Below are 20939 nucleotides of genomic sequence, written 5' to 3'. Positions count from 1 at the left end.
ACCGGCTGCCCCCGCGCATCCCGGCACGTCCCGGCGGAGCGCCCAGCCAGGCAGCCCGGCTGCTCGTGCTGTGGCTTTTAATTTTTTTATTATTTCCACACCCCCCCCCCCCCCCCCTTTGCTTTCCCTCCCCTCCCGTTTGACGTGCGCGGTTTTGGTGCAATGCGAATTATCTCCAGTCATTCAGTCAGGAGGGGCAGCGCCAGGCAGCAGAGCAGCGGCGGGGCTGCCTCCTCCTTTTCCCTCCTCCTCCTTCTCCTCCTCCTCCTCCTCCTCCTCCTTCTTCTCCCATTGCCATAACAACCGCACACAGCCGCTGCTCCCGGTGCCGGCGGGGCCGCTCCGCACCTCTCCGCACCTCTCCGCACCGTGCCCGGGAGGCTCGGCATCCCAAGGGGCTCCGCACGGGGAGGGGGGGGAAAGAAACAGTGACACCCCTCAAAAAAAACCACCCCAACAACAAACACCACAGCAATAACTAAAAAGAAAAGAAACAAGAAAGAAAAACAAAAGAAAAAGATAAAAAGAGGGTTTTTTTCTCAGGGTGGGTTTGTCCGGGATCAAAGTGACCCCCAGACCAGGGTGCGCGCAGCCGCTGCGCGGGGCGCGGAAGGAGGGAGGGACGGGGCAGCCCCGGGAGTGACTCCGCGGGGGGGCGCGGAGGTGGGGAGAGGAGGGAAAGGCGGGAGGGGGGGGCAGAGAAAGTTGGGAGGAAATAGCCCAGGAAAAGTGACACTCGCGGAGCCCGCCGGAGCGCGGAGGAAATAAAAGCAGCGGCGGGCAGGAAGTGTGAGGAGGAGGAGGAAGGGGAGAAGGAGGAGGAAGAAGAAGAAGGAGGAGGAGAAGAAGAAGAACAAGAAGAAGGAGGAGGAACAGCAGTAGCAGCCGCCGCTGCTGCCGCGGCAGAAGAGAAAGCAAAAGCCTCTCGCCGGTGCTGTCCGGCATCCGCGGGGCTGCGCGCCGCGACCATGGCCCGGGAGAACGGGGACGGTGGCGGCTCCTGGAAGAAGCAAGCGGAGGACATCAAGAAGATCTTCGAGTTCAAGGAGACGCTGGGGACGTAGGTCAAGGGATGGCTGCGGGATGGGGGCGGGGGTGCGCGGAGCGGGGCGGGCTTTTCTCCGCGGGGATGCGCGGATCACCCGCGGGTGTGTGTGTGCGTCCATGTGTGTGTGTTTTCTCGTGTGCACCCATCGTGGCTCCTCCGCGCCCCTCTCATCCCTCCGAGCAAAAAGTCAGGGCGATCTGGAAACACGGAGGAAAAGCTAACGGCTGGGCTCAGTCCCCCTCCTTTGCCCCCAGCCAAAGAGAAAAAAAAAAACAACGGGGAAAAGGTGTTTTAAAATATTCATAGAATGAGGAGATGGGGAAAGGCTTTTTCTTGCCAGTGCAACTGTAAATAAACGCGGTCTGACTCGCACGCTTTCCCCCCGAAGCCGAGGGCTGCAGCTATTCGTGGACAGACGAGCAGGAATAATCGGAGTGGATTGGATGCGTTTTAGCTACGGTGCTTAACTGTGTTGGGGTTTATTCCTGTTATTTATAGTGGCGGGGCAGAAAGATTAGTAAAACGTTAGAGTGCGGTTTGGGTTTTTTTTTTTTTTGTTTTGTTTTGTTGTTTTTTTCTTTTTTTTCAGAAGGCTGAGAATAAACATGCGCAGATGGTGCAGGGGAGCGGGTGCAGGCTGGTGCTTTTTCGGCTGAGCAGGGAGTTTTATTTTTGTTCCCATTTTTGCTCGTAGGATGTCGTAGTGGTTGATTGCTGGGAGTGCTGAAGGAGTTCAGCACATGGGCTGCTGTATGTACAGACCACTGGAGTGAGAGTTCAGCTGCACCGGGAATGCTCTTCGGTGCTGTCCCCCCCCACCCCCCGCTTTCGTTGCAACTTTCAGGGTATCTCCCAAACGAAGCGTCGTTAATCCCAAGCGGTGCTTTCCGTGCTCTGGGTCCCGCTTCCAAAACACGGCTGAGCGAGCTTCGACTGTAATTATCTCCGTTTCTTTCTGTTTCCAAGGGAGGGCTCTCACTAAACAGAGTATTTCTGGTTCACGGGCTCACCAGTTTTCTGTCAACAAACTGGGAGTAAGAATCAGGCTGGTCATTTGACATGGAGGTGGGTCACGCAGCTCCGCTGGGATGAGCAGGCAGCGCAGCCCTCAGAAAAACGCTGACTTAGCACATCAAATTAGTATCTTTCCAGGTCTTTGAAGAAGCAAAGTGCAGCCTAAGACCTAAGTGTTGCATTGTGGTCTCGTCACCTTCATTGAGCTTTTGCTGTCAGAATTTAGTATCAGGAGAGATGTGTCCCTGCTTGTCACCTTAGGCGGGTGGTTCCCTTCCTGAGCGAAGGGGTGTTGAGAGGAGAGTGGAAGAGCAAAGAGATTTGTTAGAGCAGCAGAGGACAGTGTGCTATGGTTTCCATTATACAACTCTCTGATATCTTCCTGGTTGTTGTGTACGAAGCCATCTGTGAGGGTTAATATGTGACACTGAAGAGGTGCAGAAAGAATGAATGTTGTGGCCTCGATCTGTATCCCACTGAAGTTAATGAGAGCAGGTGTAGGTCCCAAAGAAGGTAAAGTTGGTTAGACTTATGCACATTAACATGGCTGTTGCAAATTAAATTCATTAAACATGGCCAATTAGTGTCTCAAACGATTAACCGTTGTGTTACCCTCACAGTTTGATTAGTAAGTAATTGCTGGTGAGAGTGGAAGCTGTGAAGTTTTAAACTTGGCTGAACAGTCAATCTAGAAAGTTTTAGAAAATGAAAATAACTGGTTTGCAAACCTGGGCCTGTATAAATAAAATAGAGCTGGTTTGTTTTTGTTTTTGTTTTTGTTTTTTTTTTTTCCAGAGATAGCCATGTTAATGATGAATGTGTGTGCATTTAGCAGCCTACACATCAGTTGCCTTCTGGTTGTGCATTTCTTAGTTTCGGAGAGCAGGCTGATAATTAGAAGATTTGAATCTGAGTTTTGGTTCTGTCTTTGGCCGCCCACCAGCACAGCACCTGCAGTTCCTACCAGCTCTGGTGTAATTTACCAGGGTGTGAAACTTCTAAAAAATGTCGGCCACTGTTGTGCAAATCATTAAAGTACTTGCTCTGTTCCCACTGAAGGCAGTGAAGGGCTGTTCACTGATTCAAGCAGCAGATGTACAGTGTGCAAGAGTCCAAAGGATGGGACACATTCTTAGTTATTGATAGGAAAAGTACTGAAGTAGGAGTTAAACAAAAGTCTAAATAGCTTTAAAGCATCTGGACCAAAATGTTTTTCACTGGCATTATTTAGGGGCAGGGATAGAAGCTGCTTTGACCCCTCCTGCATTGTAATGCTGAACCATGTTGGATATCCATCGGCTGATCTTTCTGTCTAATAGATTTTTCTCTAGCATGGGTGGGCTTGGAGTGAAAAACTTGGCACATTAGATGAGATGCACTGGATTAGTGCAGTGGTTGTGTTGTGCATTTCTCTGTCACCTTCCATTCCAGGATGCCAAGTACTACAAGCACTTTTAACAGAAAAGCAGCCCTTTTTCATGCAGCAGTTTTAACTCTCTGTGATAAAATTGGTTAGAGAAAGAAAAGCACCAAACCCCCAAATCAGGGAAGAAAGTGAAAGAGAAATTTTAAAAACACATTTCATGTCCAGTGCATTGATTTGTGTATGTTAAATCTATGTGTATATCCTAGTAAGGATTTGTTCCCTGGCAGGAGTCTTTTGTCTTAATACAAGCTTCTCAGCAGATCTTTAACATGGGAGAGCTGAAATTGCTGGAATTATTAAAAAGTTCATAACTTGGTTAATCATTATCATTTGGGCTTCAAGGAACCTCTAATGACTACTCAGCTCTCTCTTCCAGCTCTGGGATTAATTATTTACGTGTCCCTGTAAATCATGTCCCGCCGCATTGATACTGAAATAGGCATCTTGAATTGGACTTCACCTCCAAATGTAGAAAAGTAGCCTTTTCCACCCAAAGAGTTGTTGCCTTTGGTGGCCGAGGTCCATGCTGTTTTCTCAGTGCAGTTGGGCAACAGTGTTTTCCTAAAGAAGTTGCCAGCAATGCAGTGGCTGGCTCAGATGGTACCCAAACCTGTATATGCCCTCCTTTTTGAATTTATGCAACCCCTAAGCATGTGCAGTCTTCATTTCTGGCTGCAACCTCTTGGGTACCAGAGTGTAGATGAAATATTTTGTTAACGTTAAGAAAGAAAATAGAGTATTTAATAAATAAAATATAAAAATATATTAATATATAATGATTATATCTTGGGCTGCTTTAGTTTGGCAGTGCTGATCCATGTTGGGCTGCAGTAACAGGGCAGTGAACCACACTCTGTATGGACAGGGTTGGTGGCTGCCTCTTCTTGAAATTGGACCTGTTCACTACTAAGCCTTTAAAGTGAAATTACAGGTCTTGAAAAAGTAGCTAGGAAGAAATACACAAAGTGAATCAAGGATAAAATTAAATCATAGCAGTGGGCCACATCCTCAGATGATGAAATTTGGAGTCTCTTCCAAGTCAAAACAGCTTGGCTTGAGGAAAGAAAAGGATCTGACTAACTCCTCATCTTTTAAAATATCCACAAATTCACCTGTTGTAGCTCTACTCCACTCACAGGCCTGCCAGGAGAGGGGGATTTCTGCTCCAGCCCTTGAGGGATGTGAAACTTAACAACAACAGGAATCTGATAAGAAGATGAGTGATCACTGAAATATAATTTTTTTTTCTGTGTATTTAAATTATATGATGTCGAAGGCATTTTTAAACTCAGATTTTGACATTCCAAGAAGTAATAATATACCCCATGTCACCCACCAGCTGAAGAGGAAAAGCCTGCAATCATTTTGTCTGCCTAATTGGATCAGCCCCACACTTCTAAGGTGTCTGTCATTAGGCCTTATTGACATTAGAGTTATGATGAAGTTAAAATATTTAGAAAGGCTCAAGCTTAGTAACTATGGAAATACTGATGCTGTTCTTAAAAATTATGTAGTAAATTCCTTCGAGCTTAGTAATGATAACACAGGGACTTGCATGGGTATAGTCATAACATAGTAAGAGCTGGGTAGGAAGACAAATATACTTAAAAATGACGTGTCTAGTACTTTCCTAAAATAGAATTAGAGAAAATGTACAGGTGGTTCTGTTTTTCTCAGGGAATCTACCATAATTTTTGGTTCATCTGTGTCCTCTGTCTCTTGCATACTCTTATGCCACTGATGGGGTCCTGGTGCTCTTCATGAGTCTTCTCTGCACCCATGGTGCTCATTCATGCTGTGAAATGACGCCACTCCATGTCCTACTCTCACATCAGTTTTCTTTCTCTCTCTCTCTCACAGACATACACGCACACACATTGTCACAAACCCTTAGGTCCTGTCTCCTGTGTTTTTGTCCTCTCCCCTCCTTCATGGTATCTTCCCATGCATGCAGTCTCACACTGACACTCAGGCTTTTCATGAGGTGGTCCACCTCATGCTCTCATCTGTTCTTGGTTGCTCACACCCTCACGGGGGACAAGGCTAATGGAGGAGACATGCCTGAGGCCAGACAGTCAGCCTCAGCTTCCACTGGTAAGCAGATGCTGAAGGTCATGGCAGGGATGCCCTGTGCATTTGAGTTGTCATGTAGAGAGGAGGGGCTGGGAGGGACCAGTAGTCTCCAAATCTATTTGTCTCTGGTCAAAGATCTTCCCTTCTCATCAACCCAGTGCCAAAAGCACTTGTGTTGGATTCAGCACAACAAATCATCACTGGTTTTACACTGAATAAGCATTTCTTGTTAAATAATATCTCTAGGGGAGAAAATATAGTGTCCCAAAGGGCTGAAGTTAAGGCACATGTCCCAAAGGGCTGAAGTTAAGGCACATGTTTTCCATGGGAAGGCTGATGGCAAACTATGAAGGCAAGTGGTTCCCATCTGCTCTGGGGTGATTTGCTAGAAAAAAATCCTTTTGCCATCTAAAAGCTTTCAGGCTTCCTGCAGGAAAGAGCTGCTTGTCCATGTTTACAGAGGAAGATGTTTCATCGTAATTTCTGACCTTAAGATCTGTAACTCCAGGCTTCTTACAATCAAAATGTGGATAATTTGTGCTAAGAGGTGCCTGGTATCTACAGCACCTCTCTAGCATCTGTGGGAGGAACGGCAAGAGCTGAGGTCCAGGTGTTAATGTTTTAACTTAATGCTGTGAATCAACTCAGATGTTTTAGTTCTTGCACTCTAGGCAAGCAGAAAAATACTGTTAAGGATCCTTTTTGGTGACACATTTGTTTTATACTAAGTAATTCTGGTTGCTATTGTGTGGCATAGTTTACTATCCAGTGTGGTTTTGGAGGCTTAAAAAATAACGAGTCCCTATTATTTGCAATGTGGATTGTAGTATCTTGTAATGTGGATTGTTGGTCTCCCTTGAACAGTTACAGAAAATAACAGGTTTGAGTGTTCAGCTGGAATTGAAATGGGGAAAAAAACAAAAAGCAAGATGACCAGTGGATTTAAAGGCTCATTGAGAAGACTGCAAGAGAAGGGATGGGTTTTTTGTCAGCTCTCCAGGCATGGTTCATGGGTGTGTTTTGGACACTGCTTGTTAGGGGCAACAGCGTAGCATAAAGGTCAATTTTTTTTTTCACTGTGTAAAAATAAGATTCCAAAATACTCAATAATCAAAGGTTTTCAGGTAAATAGATGGTTTGGAGACACCCAGTTTGCTGTATTTTCAGCTCACAGATATGCTCACTCCTCCTTCATGAGCCTTATTTTCTACTAGTTTTGATACTTTACCTCTTTTTGCCTTTTATCTTTTTTTCCCAAGGCTGTTCTCTTTCAAGAACATCTTTGCATAGTTTGAGCTCCCTGCTACTGGAGGATACTGCTCACCTGCATGCCTGTGCGACCAAAAAGTGTGCTTGACTGGCAAGGTGACAGTGAGATGCTTGGGTAGGGTTGTAACAGGGTACTTGAGCTTTTCTCCCCACCTAATTTTTGCACAGGGCTTAGGAAGATTTTGCTGAGGTGGCCAAGGAGGGGAACAGCATCCTGACTTCTATCAGGAATAGTGTGGCCAGCAGGATTAGCGCAGTGACTGTCCCCCTGTACTCAGCACTGGTGAGGCTGCACCTCAAATCCTGGCTTCAGTTTTGGTTTCCTTACTACAAGAAGGACATTGAGGGGCTGGAGTGTGTCCAGAGAAGGGCAATAAAGCTGGTGAAGGGTCTGGAGTACAAGTCTTATGAGGAGGAGCTGAGGGAACTGGGGTTGTTTAGTTGTTTAGGAGGAAAGGAGGCTGAGGGGAGACCCTATTGCTCTTTAAAACTACCTGAAAGGAGGTTGTAGTGATGGGGGGGAGTTGATCCCTTCTCTCAAGTAGCAAATGATAGGATGAGAGGAAATGGCCTCAAGTTGTGCCAGGGGAGGTTTAGATTGGATATCAGGAACAATTTTTTTCTCTGAAAGAGTTGTCAGGGACTGGAACAGGCTGCCCAGGGAAGTGGTTAAGTTACCTTCCCTGGAGGTATTTAAAAGCCATGTAGATGTGGTGGTGTTGAGGGACACGGCTTAGTGGTGGACTTGGCAGTGCGCAAGGTTAGTGGTTGGACTTGATGATCTTTAAGATCTTTTCCAGTCAAAGTGATTCTATGAAAATGTGATCCTTGACAAGACTGAAACTCAATGTTATTACTCAGGACCTCAGTATAACCAATACTGAGTCCACAACTGTGGACTGCAGCTATGGAGATGTGTGCTCAGGGAAAGCCTGCATAAAACTGCTGGTATTTTTTGTCAGCCACAGAGATAGCTGACACCCTACAGCTTGCAACAAGCAAAACCCAGAGAGTCTGAAGATCTGGTGGAAAGGTAGTGGATGGAGCTGAACCCAAGACTTTGGAGTCCTACAGTAATCCTTTAACCAGAAGTCTATCCTTCCCATCACAGCCACAACACAGTGGGTGTGAGAGCCTTCTTCACCACCGCTCCCACCATCTGGAGCAGCCTGTCTGCTTCCTTCACCCTCCATCTGCTTTCACATAGGAGCTGAAATATCTCTGTATGTATTTTTTCCTTCTTTTTTTGTCTCTTTTTGTCTCTACCTTGGCAACTGACCTGAATTACTGTTGCCCTTCACACACAATTCTCCTGACTACATGCAGAATATTGGTTGGAGTTATTTAATCCTTTCAAGCATCCAGGGATACAATTAATATTGAATAAAGTTGCATTGTTTGGTTTGCTTGACAATAACAAGTATTAATAATAGGATTCTGAATTTATTGGCAGTAATGGTATTCACTTAACTGGTGAGTCACAGTTTATATTCATGATTACTTAATAGGACCTAATTTTCTAGTCATTTTAGATAACATGAAAACAAGTTGAGACTAAATGAGCACTGTTGGTAAACAGGTAGTGAGTGAAAGGAGGGGTAAAAAGTTCCTCAGGGCAACTATCTGTCATTTTCATTGGAATTCAAACCACCTTACATTTCAGTGCTTTTCTGTAAATAATAATTAACAACAATAACAATAATTTGCAAACACATGTGTGTGATTGAGCTGTTCCTGAATGACAAATAGCTTAGCAATCGGAATATTTTATCTTTTCTATCAATCATACTGTTCCTTAGAACCTTTCTATCAAATCTTGACACTGATGGGTTTTTTTATCTGACTTGGCGATTCCTATAATTTTCCTCTGAATGTTGTGTCAATCATTTTTTATAAATAAAACTATAAATAACAGATTGTTAATAAACTTTTCAAGGCTCTTCACTGATGTTTTCATGTTGAAAGCTCTGTGTTGAGTTTTATGCCAGAATTACTCACCAAACAGATTGTATGAGGTTAAATTAATATAATATTCTTTAGAAGAATTTTTTGGCTCAGTTAAAAAGCTTTTTTCTATTTCTTGTTAACACTGGATGTGCTAAGAAGAAACTACTGGGAAGCTCTCTTTTGGATCTGATGTGTGTAGAACAGCTGAGCCACAGGGCTGGAGATCCTCTGGACAATAGATCAGGGATTTTGCTTTCTCCTTTCCTGGGCAATATCCTGTGTCACATTTAACACATCAACAGTTTTGGACAAGTGGACTGCTGTGCCACAAAGATGGTTCTTAAAATATGTTTTTCAAGAGTTGAAAGGGGAAGAAATGCCTGAGAGAAAACATGCTGGCTTAGATGTGTTGAGGTTTTATTTTTATTTTTGTTTTGATTTTCTTACATTCCCAGTTGGAGGTAAACTAAATGGTTTCAGTCTACTTCCAGTTTCCAGGAGGAAGGAAAGGGAGGTGCTTAGAATGATGCAATTGAACACAAGCATTTACCATTGGCAACAACAGGGTGCAGACCTGTGGTGTCTCTCCCCTAGACCCTTTGCATTCTTTCTGCCTGCTGTGGTTTCTTCTCTTTGTCCTGCTCTTAACACTCTCCCTAATGTAGGCAGAGTATTTGAAGGTATATTCTTTCAAGCCTAAGTACCCAAAATATGAGAATTACATCTGATGCTCAGGTGTCAACATACAGAGGACCGAGACATTTCATCCATAGCTGGTGGGACTGGAATGAGGTCAGGACCCATAGAAAAAGCCTGATGTCTGGGAGCCTTTAGCTTCTGTGCTTCTTTTGGTGAGGGTTGGTGTAGCAGGTTGGAGAGTAAGGACATTAGTACCATCCTTGTTCATCTGTGGAGGCATGTGAAGATTTGCAGGTCTTCCTAAGAGCTCCTCAGACATCGCAGGTTTCTCCATTAAGACAGTACCACCCAGTGCTGCAGAGTCATTCTGTGACATTGGTATATTTCAGCTGAGCAGAGTCTTAAAAACCTGCCTGCTGACCTGATGGAACATGCACTGGAGAAATGTGGCCGTCCTCCCTCCAGCTACATTACTGGTCACAGAAATGGACAGGTTTTTGAGGGTAGTGCAAAACAAAACAGCACAGCTCCTCATGCTTAAATGTAAAGATTTGCAAAGGCTGAGAAGTTGGTGGGTATTTGAGTGTCGGACACTTGTGAGCAAAACAGTAAGGGTCTAAAATATTTGGGGGTTTTGTTACTGTGCCTTTTGTTGGCCTCAAATGAGAACAGGCACTGTGGAGCTAGGAATATTACAAGCACCAGAGTCAAAGACTGTTTGTACCCAGAAGAACTTATAATCTAAATAAATAAGACAAAAATGCAACACTGTTTTGTTAGAGACAAGCAAGTGTGCTGCTTGTAAACCCAGAGCTCAGCCTGACTCTTATCTTCAGCCTTACACAGAGGACCGTCCTGCTTCTTTTAACAGTGGGCACTGTGTCAGCACCAATGTCTTAAACATGTATTTATTTATATGTGATTCACCCAGGGACATCACATACAATTGGGTTTTACTGGTTAAGATTTGAAGATGCAAAGTGCTGTCTGTATGCTGTTGGTAACAGCGTGGGCGCTTTGTTGCTGTGTTGTTTCTCAGATGCTCAGAGGAATTGAGGTCTTCCAGAGCTATAAAGAGCTGGTGGTGCTTGGGGCGATGTGGGATCACTCCCAGCAGGATCCCATCCTCCCATCCCAGCTTAAATAATTCAAGGGAACAGGATTCAACCAGGCTTCAACTATCCAGCCAAACTCATTAGCTGTGATCCTGCCATCCCCCCTGTGATGGGCAACAGCTGAAATGAGCAAAACCCCTGGATGAAAATCATAGAATCATAGAATGGTTTGGATTGGAAGGGACCTTAAAGATCATCTACTTCCAACCCTCCTGCATGGGCAGGGACACCTCCCACTAGACCAGGTTGCTCAGAGCCCCATCCAGCCTGACCTTGAACACTTCCAGGGATGGGGCATCCACAGCTTTCCTAGGCAACCTGTTCCAGTGTCTTACCACCCTCACACTAAAGAATTTATTCCTGATGTCTAACCTAAATCTCCCCTCTTCCAGTTTTAATCCATTTTCTGTTGTCCTCTCACTACAAGCCCTTGTAAAAGTCCCTCCCCAGCTTTCCTGCAGCCCTTTCAGATACTGGAAGGCTGCTATGAAGTCTCCCTAGAGCCATCTTTTCTCCAGGCTGAAAAGCCCCAACTCTCTAAGGCTGTTAAAACTGTGGAAAACCCAAAATGACATAGCAAAATCCAAACAACATAGAAGGCAGCTGGGTGCGAGGGGAGACGAACACTTAGTAAAGCCACATGGAAAACTCCTCTGGGGAAGGCACAAGTTGCTAATCAAATTCCGACGTAGTTGAGTGAGCCTGCTGGAGCATCCCTGAACAATCCTTCACTGTTACACTGAGTTGGCTTCGAGGTTCCCTCCCACTGCTCACTCTTACCTTCTCCTGCCCCTCAGCCTGAGTAAATCAGTACGATGTGCCCAGCCATGAAGCCTGCAGTGCTTGGGATATTTCAGTGCCTGGTGTGTGCTGCCAACGGCAGAAGATGCTGTGAACGTATTAAACTTGTTTCATTCTCCCTACCCTGTTTTCTTTCACAGTACCTGAGCAAATTCAAGGGCTTTATCTTTTCCTTTGGCCTGAGGTACCTAGAAGATTGTCTAAAGCTCTCGAATCTTCATGAGCCTCACAACTCTACATTAATGGGATTTCTTGCCATAGGGGTGTAATTAATGTGTTCAAGAGATGCAACATTTTTTGAGGGGAAAATCTGACACCATTGAGCTTCTCCAAGGGCTGCTGCTGATCATCATTAAAAACAGCACCTCCTTCTTGGAGTCCAAGCCACAGTGTTTTGAGACACCTTCTCTAGCTTAATTACATAGCAACCTGAATATTACAAAGCAAACAAGTTCTCCTTCCCAACATAAAATGCTCACAAATGTAAAAAAAAAACCCACCCAAAAACTCAACACAAAACCTACTACTGCTGCTCCTGTCCCCTTCTTTAAGGAGACAAGAGGGAGAAAAAGACTGAGAAAGAAGGTGCTTAAATATAGATGTGTGGAGCAGACTAATGGTGTGACTCCTGGCACAAGAGGAATAACTTGATGTTTCATGTCACAGATTTAACTTAGGGTTTATGCTTTTTAGATAGCAGAAGGCTGTATATTTGGATGTTGGGGGAGAATGTTATCAAGAAATGAGCTGAAAAAAATGGGGTTCTCAAAAGCATAGACAGAGGGCATACAGGTACTGCAGGCTGCAGTGAGGCTTCTGCTCTTGGATATGTTAAGGTGTATCTGCAGTAATATTACTAATTTTCCTGGCTGTAGCCATGTAATTTATGTCATGGACATAAATTCTATGCTCTTAAGAGAAAAACCCTGAAAAAAATTTTCACAGAGCTTTTGTAGGCAAGTCTGTTGAATGAGTTTCTCTGAAGAATCTTTCCTTTTTAATGGAAAGAAAATAAAGTGATTCTAGGATTCCTGAGTGACAGCTGAGATGATTTGTGCCCAGAAAGCAAACGTGTGTTCTTCTGGCACTGCTGAAAGAGAACATAACAAGTACTAAAGCTGAGAGCACATTCATTTTTCAGGTGAGTGAAGCAAAGCCAGAAGGGAGAGGTCTCGGGCAAAGCAGAGCCATGGGATTCAGCTACAGGGAAATGCCAAGAGAGACTCCTCTAATTGAGGTCCTTTTAGCTTAACTGACTCCAGAGACAGCTAGGTTCCCTTTCTTGTTCATAAGATACACAATTCACAGATGTGGGTCCTTTGGGCAGGATAGATCATACTGTGCACAAAGGCAACACTTCATCATTGTCAATCAAGGGCCACTAAAATGGCCATCAGCTTCAGTGCCAGTCTTTGCTCTGGAGATGGTGGGATGCTGTCACATCTTTGTCTTGCATTGCCATGTGGTTATAATGAAGATGTAGGAGCCCTTTACATACATATGAGTAGATATAGCGTGTGTGTGTGTGTGTATATATATATATATATATATACTAACACTTTAAAAATACTATTTATGTAGTGATATATAGTGATATGTAGTGCTAGTTTCTTGCCTACAGCATGTTCTTTGGCTTAATTAATAAATGCATAGAGAACACCCAGTGCTGTTTGGTAAAAACAGTTTAAGAAAATTGTAAACATTGTTAATTTATTCTGTAGTTTGAATTTCTCCTCGTATTTGGGTTACATTTATGTGAAGGCAGGAGAGTCATGCCTGCTTACATCATCTAAGTGTCATTATCACTAATAAAGGGTCTAACCCAAAACTGAGTAAGGGGATATCCCCAGAGATGAGGACCAGTTTGTCCTTGGATGCAAACTGGTTTTAGCTGATTGCTAAATGCCTTTGTCTATGCAGTGACTTCTTGACAGACATTTTTGTGATGCCTCGTTGTGTGCTTCCATTTACTGAGTGCAGCCAATGGTTCTGTGCTTCTGCTCTTGCTCACCAGTCAGTTGCTTTCAGTGATGGAAGGGGGACAGTGGCTTTCTCCCACTCCTCTCATCTTTCACAGCATAACTTTGGTAGTGCTCCACAGCTGCTCAAACACATATGCTGTCTCCTGTCTAAATCTGAAACAAACCCCTCAGTGGGGTGCAGTGCCGTTGTCACATCCTGCAGGAGCACACAGCTGGGAAGCACAGCTGGAAGACAGCAAAGTGTCTTCCTTTGGGTCAGTAAAGGGCTTTATTTGTTTAGGTAAGCACCCTTTGTGTGGGCAAATGAAGGTGGTGTTGAGCAGATGGAGTCTATTAGAGCCTTTTTGGGGGCAGACTTGATCGCAGCAAGTGGAGGGTGAATTAACATTGAACTTGATGCTTGGAGGTCTGTCTTGGATGGCCTGTGAGGGATTCCCCTCCATAGAAGGGGGGGTTGAAGTATCTTCCCTGACTACATTTAACTCTGGTCTGCACCAGTGTCCTCCAGGTGATGGCAAAGGCTTGTTGCCCTCTGCAGCTTTATGGTTGTGGCTTGCAAAGTCGTGTTGATTGAAAACCTACCCTGCAAATGTCATTGTGGTGGAGGGTACGATAGTTTCTGTAATCAATTCCCTTTTCTGCTGTTATTTAAACAATACCCCCAGGGACATAACAATGGCATAGATATTCTGGTACTTAAACACTAAGGCAAAATATGGAAGAAGAGGAGATTGGTAATAAAAATACTTTAAAAAGCAGTTTTGGCTTCGGAAGATGCTTGTAAAGTGTCTTCCTGGAGTTCTCGTGAGTTGGCTCTGAATTGATCTTCCTGAAGTCAGAGAGTAGCACACAAGAGCACACCAGGCCTGTTTCTCTTCTGATTTTCTCTTAAATCATTTGTAGCAGTGCAAAGTGACTGTAAAATTCTGCCTTTGATGAGAACAGCTTGGAGGTTTTCCTCTGGGAGTCGAGAAGGGCCTATGCTACTCAGCAGCACACTGGCATAGCAGCTTTTTATGCTCCTTATGCTCAGGTTTCAAATAGCAATATGAAGTTACAAGGCTGTGGAGGAATAGGTTGCAATTGCAGGACAGAAGAGGAAGGGGCTGAGCAAGTCCCAAGGGGCAGTTCACATCTTTTACCAGCCCAGTTGTTTGCAGGGATGTTGTTGTGAATTTATTTAATGAAACAATACAGATTAAAAATAATCATCCAACAAGGAGGTGGGGGAAGGGGAGAAATACAAAATACAAGAAGTTTTATTTCTTTTCATTCCATAAATGCTATAAATCAGCAGGGAAGTCAATTGCATTTTTTTTTTCTTCTGCCTTGCATGGTTAAAAAACCATCAGCCACTACAGTGAAATGGTTTGCAAAAGCCACTTCCCCAGGAACAATTTCTGACCGAGAATAAAAAACTGGTAGATGCCAGGTTGGATTAATGTGTCAGTGGTTGCTGAATTCAACTTAAGAGCTGTAAATGGAACCAATCATAATTTCTTAATGAGATACATGAGAACAAAGAATCACAATGCTTCAATGATCTGTCACATCTCTATCAAAGCTACTTAAGCAATTATTCAGTTTGTTCAATGGTTTGACAAGGTAACATGACAAAATCAATTTACAAAGCAGATGAATAACAAATCCACAGTGCTTTTTTTTCCAGGAAACTAATTCTTAAAGCCTTGTTTTTTATCCATACAATCCCTACCCAGTCATCTGTTTTCGGTGGTACCGCTTGCATGAAGTCCTACGTGGCCCACAGTGACATTATTCACCAGATCATTTGTCTTTTATCCATCACTGGTCTAATGAGACTGTCGTCTGGGCCTTGGCTAAAAAATGAATTATGTGTTGCTCTGATGTACAACGTAAGTATGTTTTTCACTTGGTGCTCAGGCTGTGTTTTTCCAGGGTCCTTAAGGAAGCCTGGCCCTAGGCCCTTTTTAATGCTTAATGTAAGTCTTTCTGAATATTTTATTCATTTGGCAGCAAATGTAGGAGAAACTTGGTATGAGGTCCCTAGGAGATAAATAACAAGCGTTGTACAGGGCAGTGATATGATAATCTATTTTAATACCAGACCTTTCACCACGTTGCAGCAGACCGTGACTGGGACAGTCCTGTTTGTAGCAACGAGTGTCTGTAGCCCCTGATAACAACAAGTCACAGGGGCTGTTGCAGTGGACACTAAATACCATCTTCAGCAGCAGGTGTTCACTGGTCTTACCCTTTCCTTTCATAAATGAGTCCCCATCCTTCAAATATGCTCAGGTAGCATGGGGTAATGAAGCTGTGGCACAGAAGAGATTATTCCCCTCTGTGTGAAACGTTTGCACCTTTCATCTTCTCCGTGGGGAACTGAAGAATATTTTTGTTCCCTGTAAAAATAGCTCTGGGATTCCCTCAGTCCAGTTGTGTTTTAAATAGTCTACAAGATGGCATCGATCTGCATTTCTCTTATGCCTCTAATGTTGTATGTCACTGGGTTCTCACCAGAAATGTCTTAAGCAGCTTTTAGGGATTTGTGAGCACTTTTTATTTCAGGAAAGGTAACAGGGTTCCCAGCAGCCTTTTAAATAAGATGTAGGATTGTGTCATGGAAGAGAACAGTATTTCTTATCATTGCCATATGACTCCTATTGCTACAATTTCTGAGAAAATCACAGTCCTTACAAAATCTGTGATACCAAAAATTCATATGCTTGTATTTTTGCTACATTTATGTGTGACATATGGACTTCCACTATCTGGTTACTCAGTTTCTGCTCAACATTTTGTATTTTCTGGTGACTGTTGAAGAATCTGAATGCATACAGTATTTCCTTATCTGTTATTGGTGTTGCTGCAGTCTTTATCTTGTGGCTCTTGGCTAACTGTCAGATACTCGTGGCTTCATTAAGAAACAGATGTACAGGTCTACACTGTGTTTTTGTAGCTGCACTTTTGACATATTGTAAATGTCCTTAATTGATTTTGTTCAGGATAATACCATCTGCTGGCATCTGTTTCTGCTGTGTCTCTGAATACTTGTGTGTATCATGGTCTATAAGGACAAATTACAGAGTTTCAGGAAGGTATTATGTAATTTTTTTTTTCTCTGAAATCAATTAGCACAGAGTTTGAACATGAGAAGACCTTATATCTCCATAATTTAATGTCTAGATTAATACAGTTTATTTCAAAAGGCATCACTCAGGCAAGAGTAAGGCCCTGTGTCCATGTTGATTTCACTTAATTTATTGTTGGCATGTCTGCAAACGTATCAGAGCTCCCAGACTGGGAGAAAAGCAGCCTTTGGGGTTTATAGTTGGCTGCTCTTAAACACAGAGAGATGTGGAATAAACTTTTAGATCTGCCTGAAGCCTTGACATGAAACTCTGTCTAACAAACAGTCAAGATTAAGTATCACTTAGTGTATCTGTGAAGTTGATGGGCTTCTTGTCAGCTTTTAACGTAGTCAAGTGTGTTCTGATATGAAGCTTTTGGTGGCAAAAGCAATACTGGATGGACACTGGATGAGGTGTCTGCTGAGGATGCAAGGAGGAGAATGCGTGCTGTCTCATGAGAGTCCAGAACAAAGTTCTCCTTTTTTTTTTGTAGCCCACTGTCATGTTGAGTTTAGCTCTCCATCCTCAGCTGAGTCCTTTTTATTAGATGGCATCAGCATTTATGGTAGATTTTATTGCAGTTGCAATGTCTGTGTCTGTGAAACGCAATTGAAATTCCACTTCCTGGCACTTCTCTGGTCACGACAAGTGCAGGCGAGTGTCAAAAAGTATCTAGGTTGAGCTTTATCTGTCGTGGCCTAACTCTGCTCCCAGTAAAAATAGTGAGAGTTGGCTTTTGCTGTCAATGAGACAGCGTTAAGCCAATTTTGAGATGCCTGTGAATCCTTTCCCTGCACTGCTCACATGTGGCAGCGACAGGGAGAAGTGGGGTGATGCAGGGAAATGAATCCTCCAAACACCACTGAAGACAGGGAGATGGGCACACTTAGTATTAGAAATGGATTATTGCTCTGAATTACCTGGTGTCCCAGCAGGGCTGGATTGGCCTTGAGCTGGAGTTGTCTTTGTGGTAGTTGGGCAGGATTCAGTAGAAAACTTCAATATGGAGAGCCTTCCTGGCTGTGCACGTGTATTAGAGCTCACATGAGGGTAACTGCAAAAGCAGAGGTTCTCCTTTTACTTTGCCAATGAGTTTCTTTGGCCCAGTGTTCTTGCTGTTGCTGTTCTCCCAGTATAGGTACCCTATAGCTGGAACCCCCACACTGGTACCTGCAGCTGGACTAAGATCAGGAGTTGGAATTTGTAAAGTCATGAACTTTGGAGATTATGTAGACTAGCAGGGTGGAAGAGCACTAGCTAATGATTTGGGAGACCTGGGTTTCATTTCTGACTGCCACTAGGCTTTTTTATGACCTTGAAAAAGTTGCAGCACCTCTCTGGCCTGGTTTCCCCATCTGTCAAACAGTCACTGACCTACTTTGTACTTCTCTTTGAGATCTAACTAATTAAAGCTTACTATGTGAGATGTTCAAAATGTACTATGTAAGGTGTTGTTTTTGTCATGGTAATATGGTAAGAATCTCCCCTGTGATCCTTAAGGTGTATCTGAGTGTGCTGGGAACTCAGCTGTAATGCTGACCTTTTGCAGATGGTGCTTTGTGTGGGACACACTTCTGCAAGAACTTGTTCCTTTTCCTAAAAATACCACTGACTCCAAAAAGAGATTGACTACTCCGTCTCAAAAGCACTGGAAATAGGACAAGAGAGCAGACCCAACCAAAATGTGTTTTGTTTTCTGAAGCCATTGTTATCTTTCAGTGTGCTGAGTAATCCAGCAGGGCAGAAAGACCTTCCAGAAATATCTTGCAGCTCTCAGCTCCAACCTCCTGATGGGTTTTCCAGCATTGGTTCACTGATGGAGGAACATTAGGGAGACAACTGGAAGGAACTGTAAAGCTGCAAGTCAGTTTTCCCCTCCTGTGCTCTCCAGGTTTTAAGTGGGAGTCAGAAAATAACAGTGGGTTTAGCATCATGTTGCCAACAGAGTGGGATTTGCAGAGCAGTGGATCAGGATTTCTACTGCCCTGAAGAATCCTCTGGGCCACAAAAGTGATCAGAGGTTTGGAGCAGCTCTGCTATGGAGAGAGGCTAAAAGAGTTGGGGTTGTTCAGCCTTCAAAAACCAATTAATGCAATTGGAGCAATGTCTTCATTTCCACTTCTTAACTGGGAAAAAAAGTGGTATCTGTGAGATCCAGTAGGAATAGAGTTGTATTTCCAGTCACCACAGTGCTACTGCCTAAAAAGCCTTTCTGTAGGTTGAGTGCATTCAGTTCTTTTTCTCTGGTTCCTGAAAAAAAAGTAAAGTTAGTGCATAAATTGGAAAGTAGGCTCTCATTAAGCTGCATGATTTAGATCTGCTGAAGGCTGCTGCTGTAGAGCATTTGGCACAGAGCATTTGATATTCATCAGGAAAATCTCGAAGTCTAAACAGTTTTATTATGCAAAGTTACATAGTTGGAAGGTAAAACACTCTGTCTTTCTCCACTTTGAAGAACAGGGCCAGCTGATGGATGTCCTGTCACATTTCTTATAAGCTTGTAGGGAAGGTGAATAGCTGTAGGTCTCTTATAAGTTTGCTCTTCAACCTATGGCTGCTATAAGCAAGGAGCCCTGGGGGAAAAGGATGCTGACCCAGGCCATGGGCAGGAGAGCAGCCATGCTCAAGAAACCATGTTGGTATTCTCCAATAATGAGTTGCACAAGGTGTGATTTAGCAAACCACTGATGTCTTCCTGAATTGGAGTCCCAATATTTAGATCAGATTTTATTAGCTCAGCTTTTTACTTCTTACAAGACACTTCCACTGCTCCACTAACAGAGCATATGACGACTGCACTTTTGTGTGAGCTTGGAGATTTTCTTGAAGTGAATTTTCCATAGTGATTTAAGGAAAGTCAAATTTCAGTAAAACATTTATTAAAACTGCACCCCCCGTAGTGTGTGATTGTTTTGCTTATGAATATTGTCATGGGTGCTAAAGTCCTATTAGAGATGTGAAGTCAAAGAGACTTAAGCAGCAGCCAAAATATTAAGTACTTGATGCCTTTTCTGGTAGGTATGTACTGCTGAAAGGTGACCACAAACAAGTCCACCTGATTGGTTCTCCTCTGTATTTCTGTACATATAAGTGCAAGGGAGGTGGTTCTGCCCCTCTACTCTGCTCTTGTGAGACCCCGGAGTGTCCAGTTCTGTGGCCCTCAACATAAGGACATGGAGCTGTTGGAGCAAGACCAGAGGAAGGCCATGAAGATGATCAAAGGGCTGGAGCACCTCTGCTATGAAGATAGGCTGAAGGAGTTGGAGCTGTTCAGTCTGGAGAAGAGAAGGGCTGGGGATGCCTTCAAGCACCTTTTAATATCTGAAGGAGGCCTACAGGAAAGTTGGGGAGGGACTTTTTGCAGGGCCATGTAGTAATAAGATGAGGGATGATAGTTTCAAACTTGAAGAGGGTGGTTTCAGATAAGATTTTAGGAAGAAATTCTTTACTGTGAGTGTGGTGAGACACTGGCACAGGTTGCCCAGAGAAGCTGTGGCTGCCCCATTCCTGGAAGTGTTCAAGGCCAGGTTGGATGGGGCTTGGAGCAACCTGGGCTGGTGGGAGGTGTCCCTGCCCATGCAGGGGGGTTGGAACTAGATGATCTTAAAGGACTATTCCAGCCCAAAGCATTCTGTGATCCCATGTTTCTGTGATTCTATGATTTCTACTTAATGTAAGGGACCAGGTTTGCCATCCCACCCAGAGTTTGTTGGGGCAGCTGTAAAATCCCATGGTTTTGGGTTGGAGACCTCCCCAGCCACTACAGCTGGATAGGATGGGGACTGTAGATCAGACCTCAGCACTGCTGGGACACTTCTCCCAGCAGGTATTGATATTGGTTTGCCTGAATGGGGCAGCCCCACAGCTTGGCCCTTGGTGTCCCGTACCCACCAACCACCGAGCCACAACAAGTGTGAATCAGAGCCCTGCTAAGTCATTTTCTAAAACATCACCACAGAAGTATCTTGGCAGAGGGAGAGGGGAAAAAACTATTTAGCTTAGGAGGCTGTTGATGCACCATAAATATTTTTCTTGATTTCATAAAAACTGCAACAAGGGAACACCAGCCTTCATTAAATACCCTTTAAAATGCAATAAGAAATCTCAATATATTAATAGGTTCCTGTTTAATAAAGGAATTCTTTAAAAATAAATTCTGAGTGCTCAGAAAAATAACTTTCCTCCACCACAGGCAAAGGAAATGTTTTTTAAAAATATTTTATTTATTTTATTTTTGGATAGTTTTAGCTTTTCTGGGGAGACGGTTGTAGCAGAAAGAATAACCCGAGGCAATAAAATGGGCCTTGAACAAAAAGAATTTCTTGCATGTAATTTGGGTTTGTTCTCATCTGATACTGATGAGATTAACTAGAACTTGGTGATCTTTAAAACTCTTAACAGCATACAAGAAAGGACAGGTTATCTTTTCACCTTGTGCATTGCAGGATCTGCAGAGGTTGTGGGAAATATTCTTTTTTCAGACAAATCTCCTTTTTCCCTGAAATTGCTGTT

General features: G+C 43.6%; 1 protein-coding gene across 2 annotated transcripts in view; it reads left to right on the top strand.

Moving 5' to 3' along the window:
• The first annotated feature begins 715 nt into the window (after positions 1-715).
• CAMK1D (calcium/calmodulin dependent protein kinase ID) overlaps positions 716-20939 on the top strand; it is a 233403-nt gene continuing 213179 nt past the window's right edge. For both annotated transcript variants that reach the window (XM_051631184.1, XM_051631178.1), the window contains exon 1: positions 716-1060. In XM_051631184.1, the coding sequence (XP_051487144.1) occupies positions 969-1060 (92 nt within the window). In that variant the 5' untranslated portion in view covers positions 716-968. The remainder of the gene's footprint in view (positions 1061-20939) is intronic.

Source organism: Apus apus, chromosome 1 (genome assembly GCF_020740795.1).
Source record: "Apus apus isolate bApuApu2 chromosome 1, bApuApu2.pri.cur, whole genome shotgun sequence".
NCBI classification, from domain to species: domain Eukaryota; kingdom Metazoa; phylum Chordata; class Aves; order Apodiformes; family Apodidae; genus Apus; species Apus apus.
This window is presented reverse-complemented; position numbering and strand designations above follow the sequence as displayed.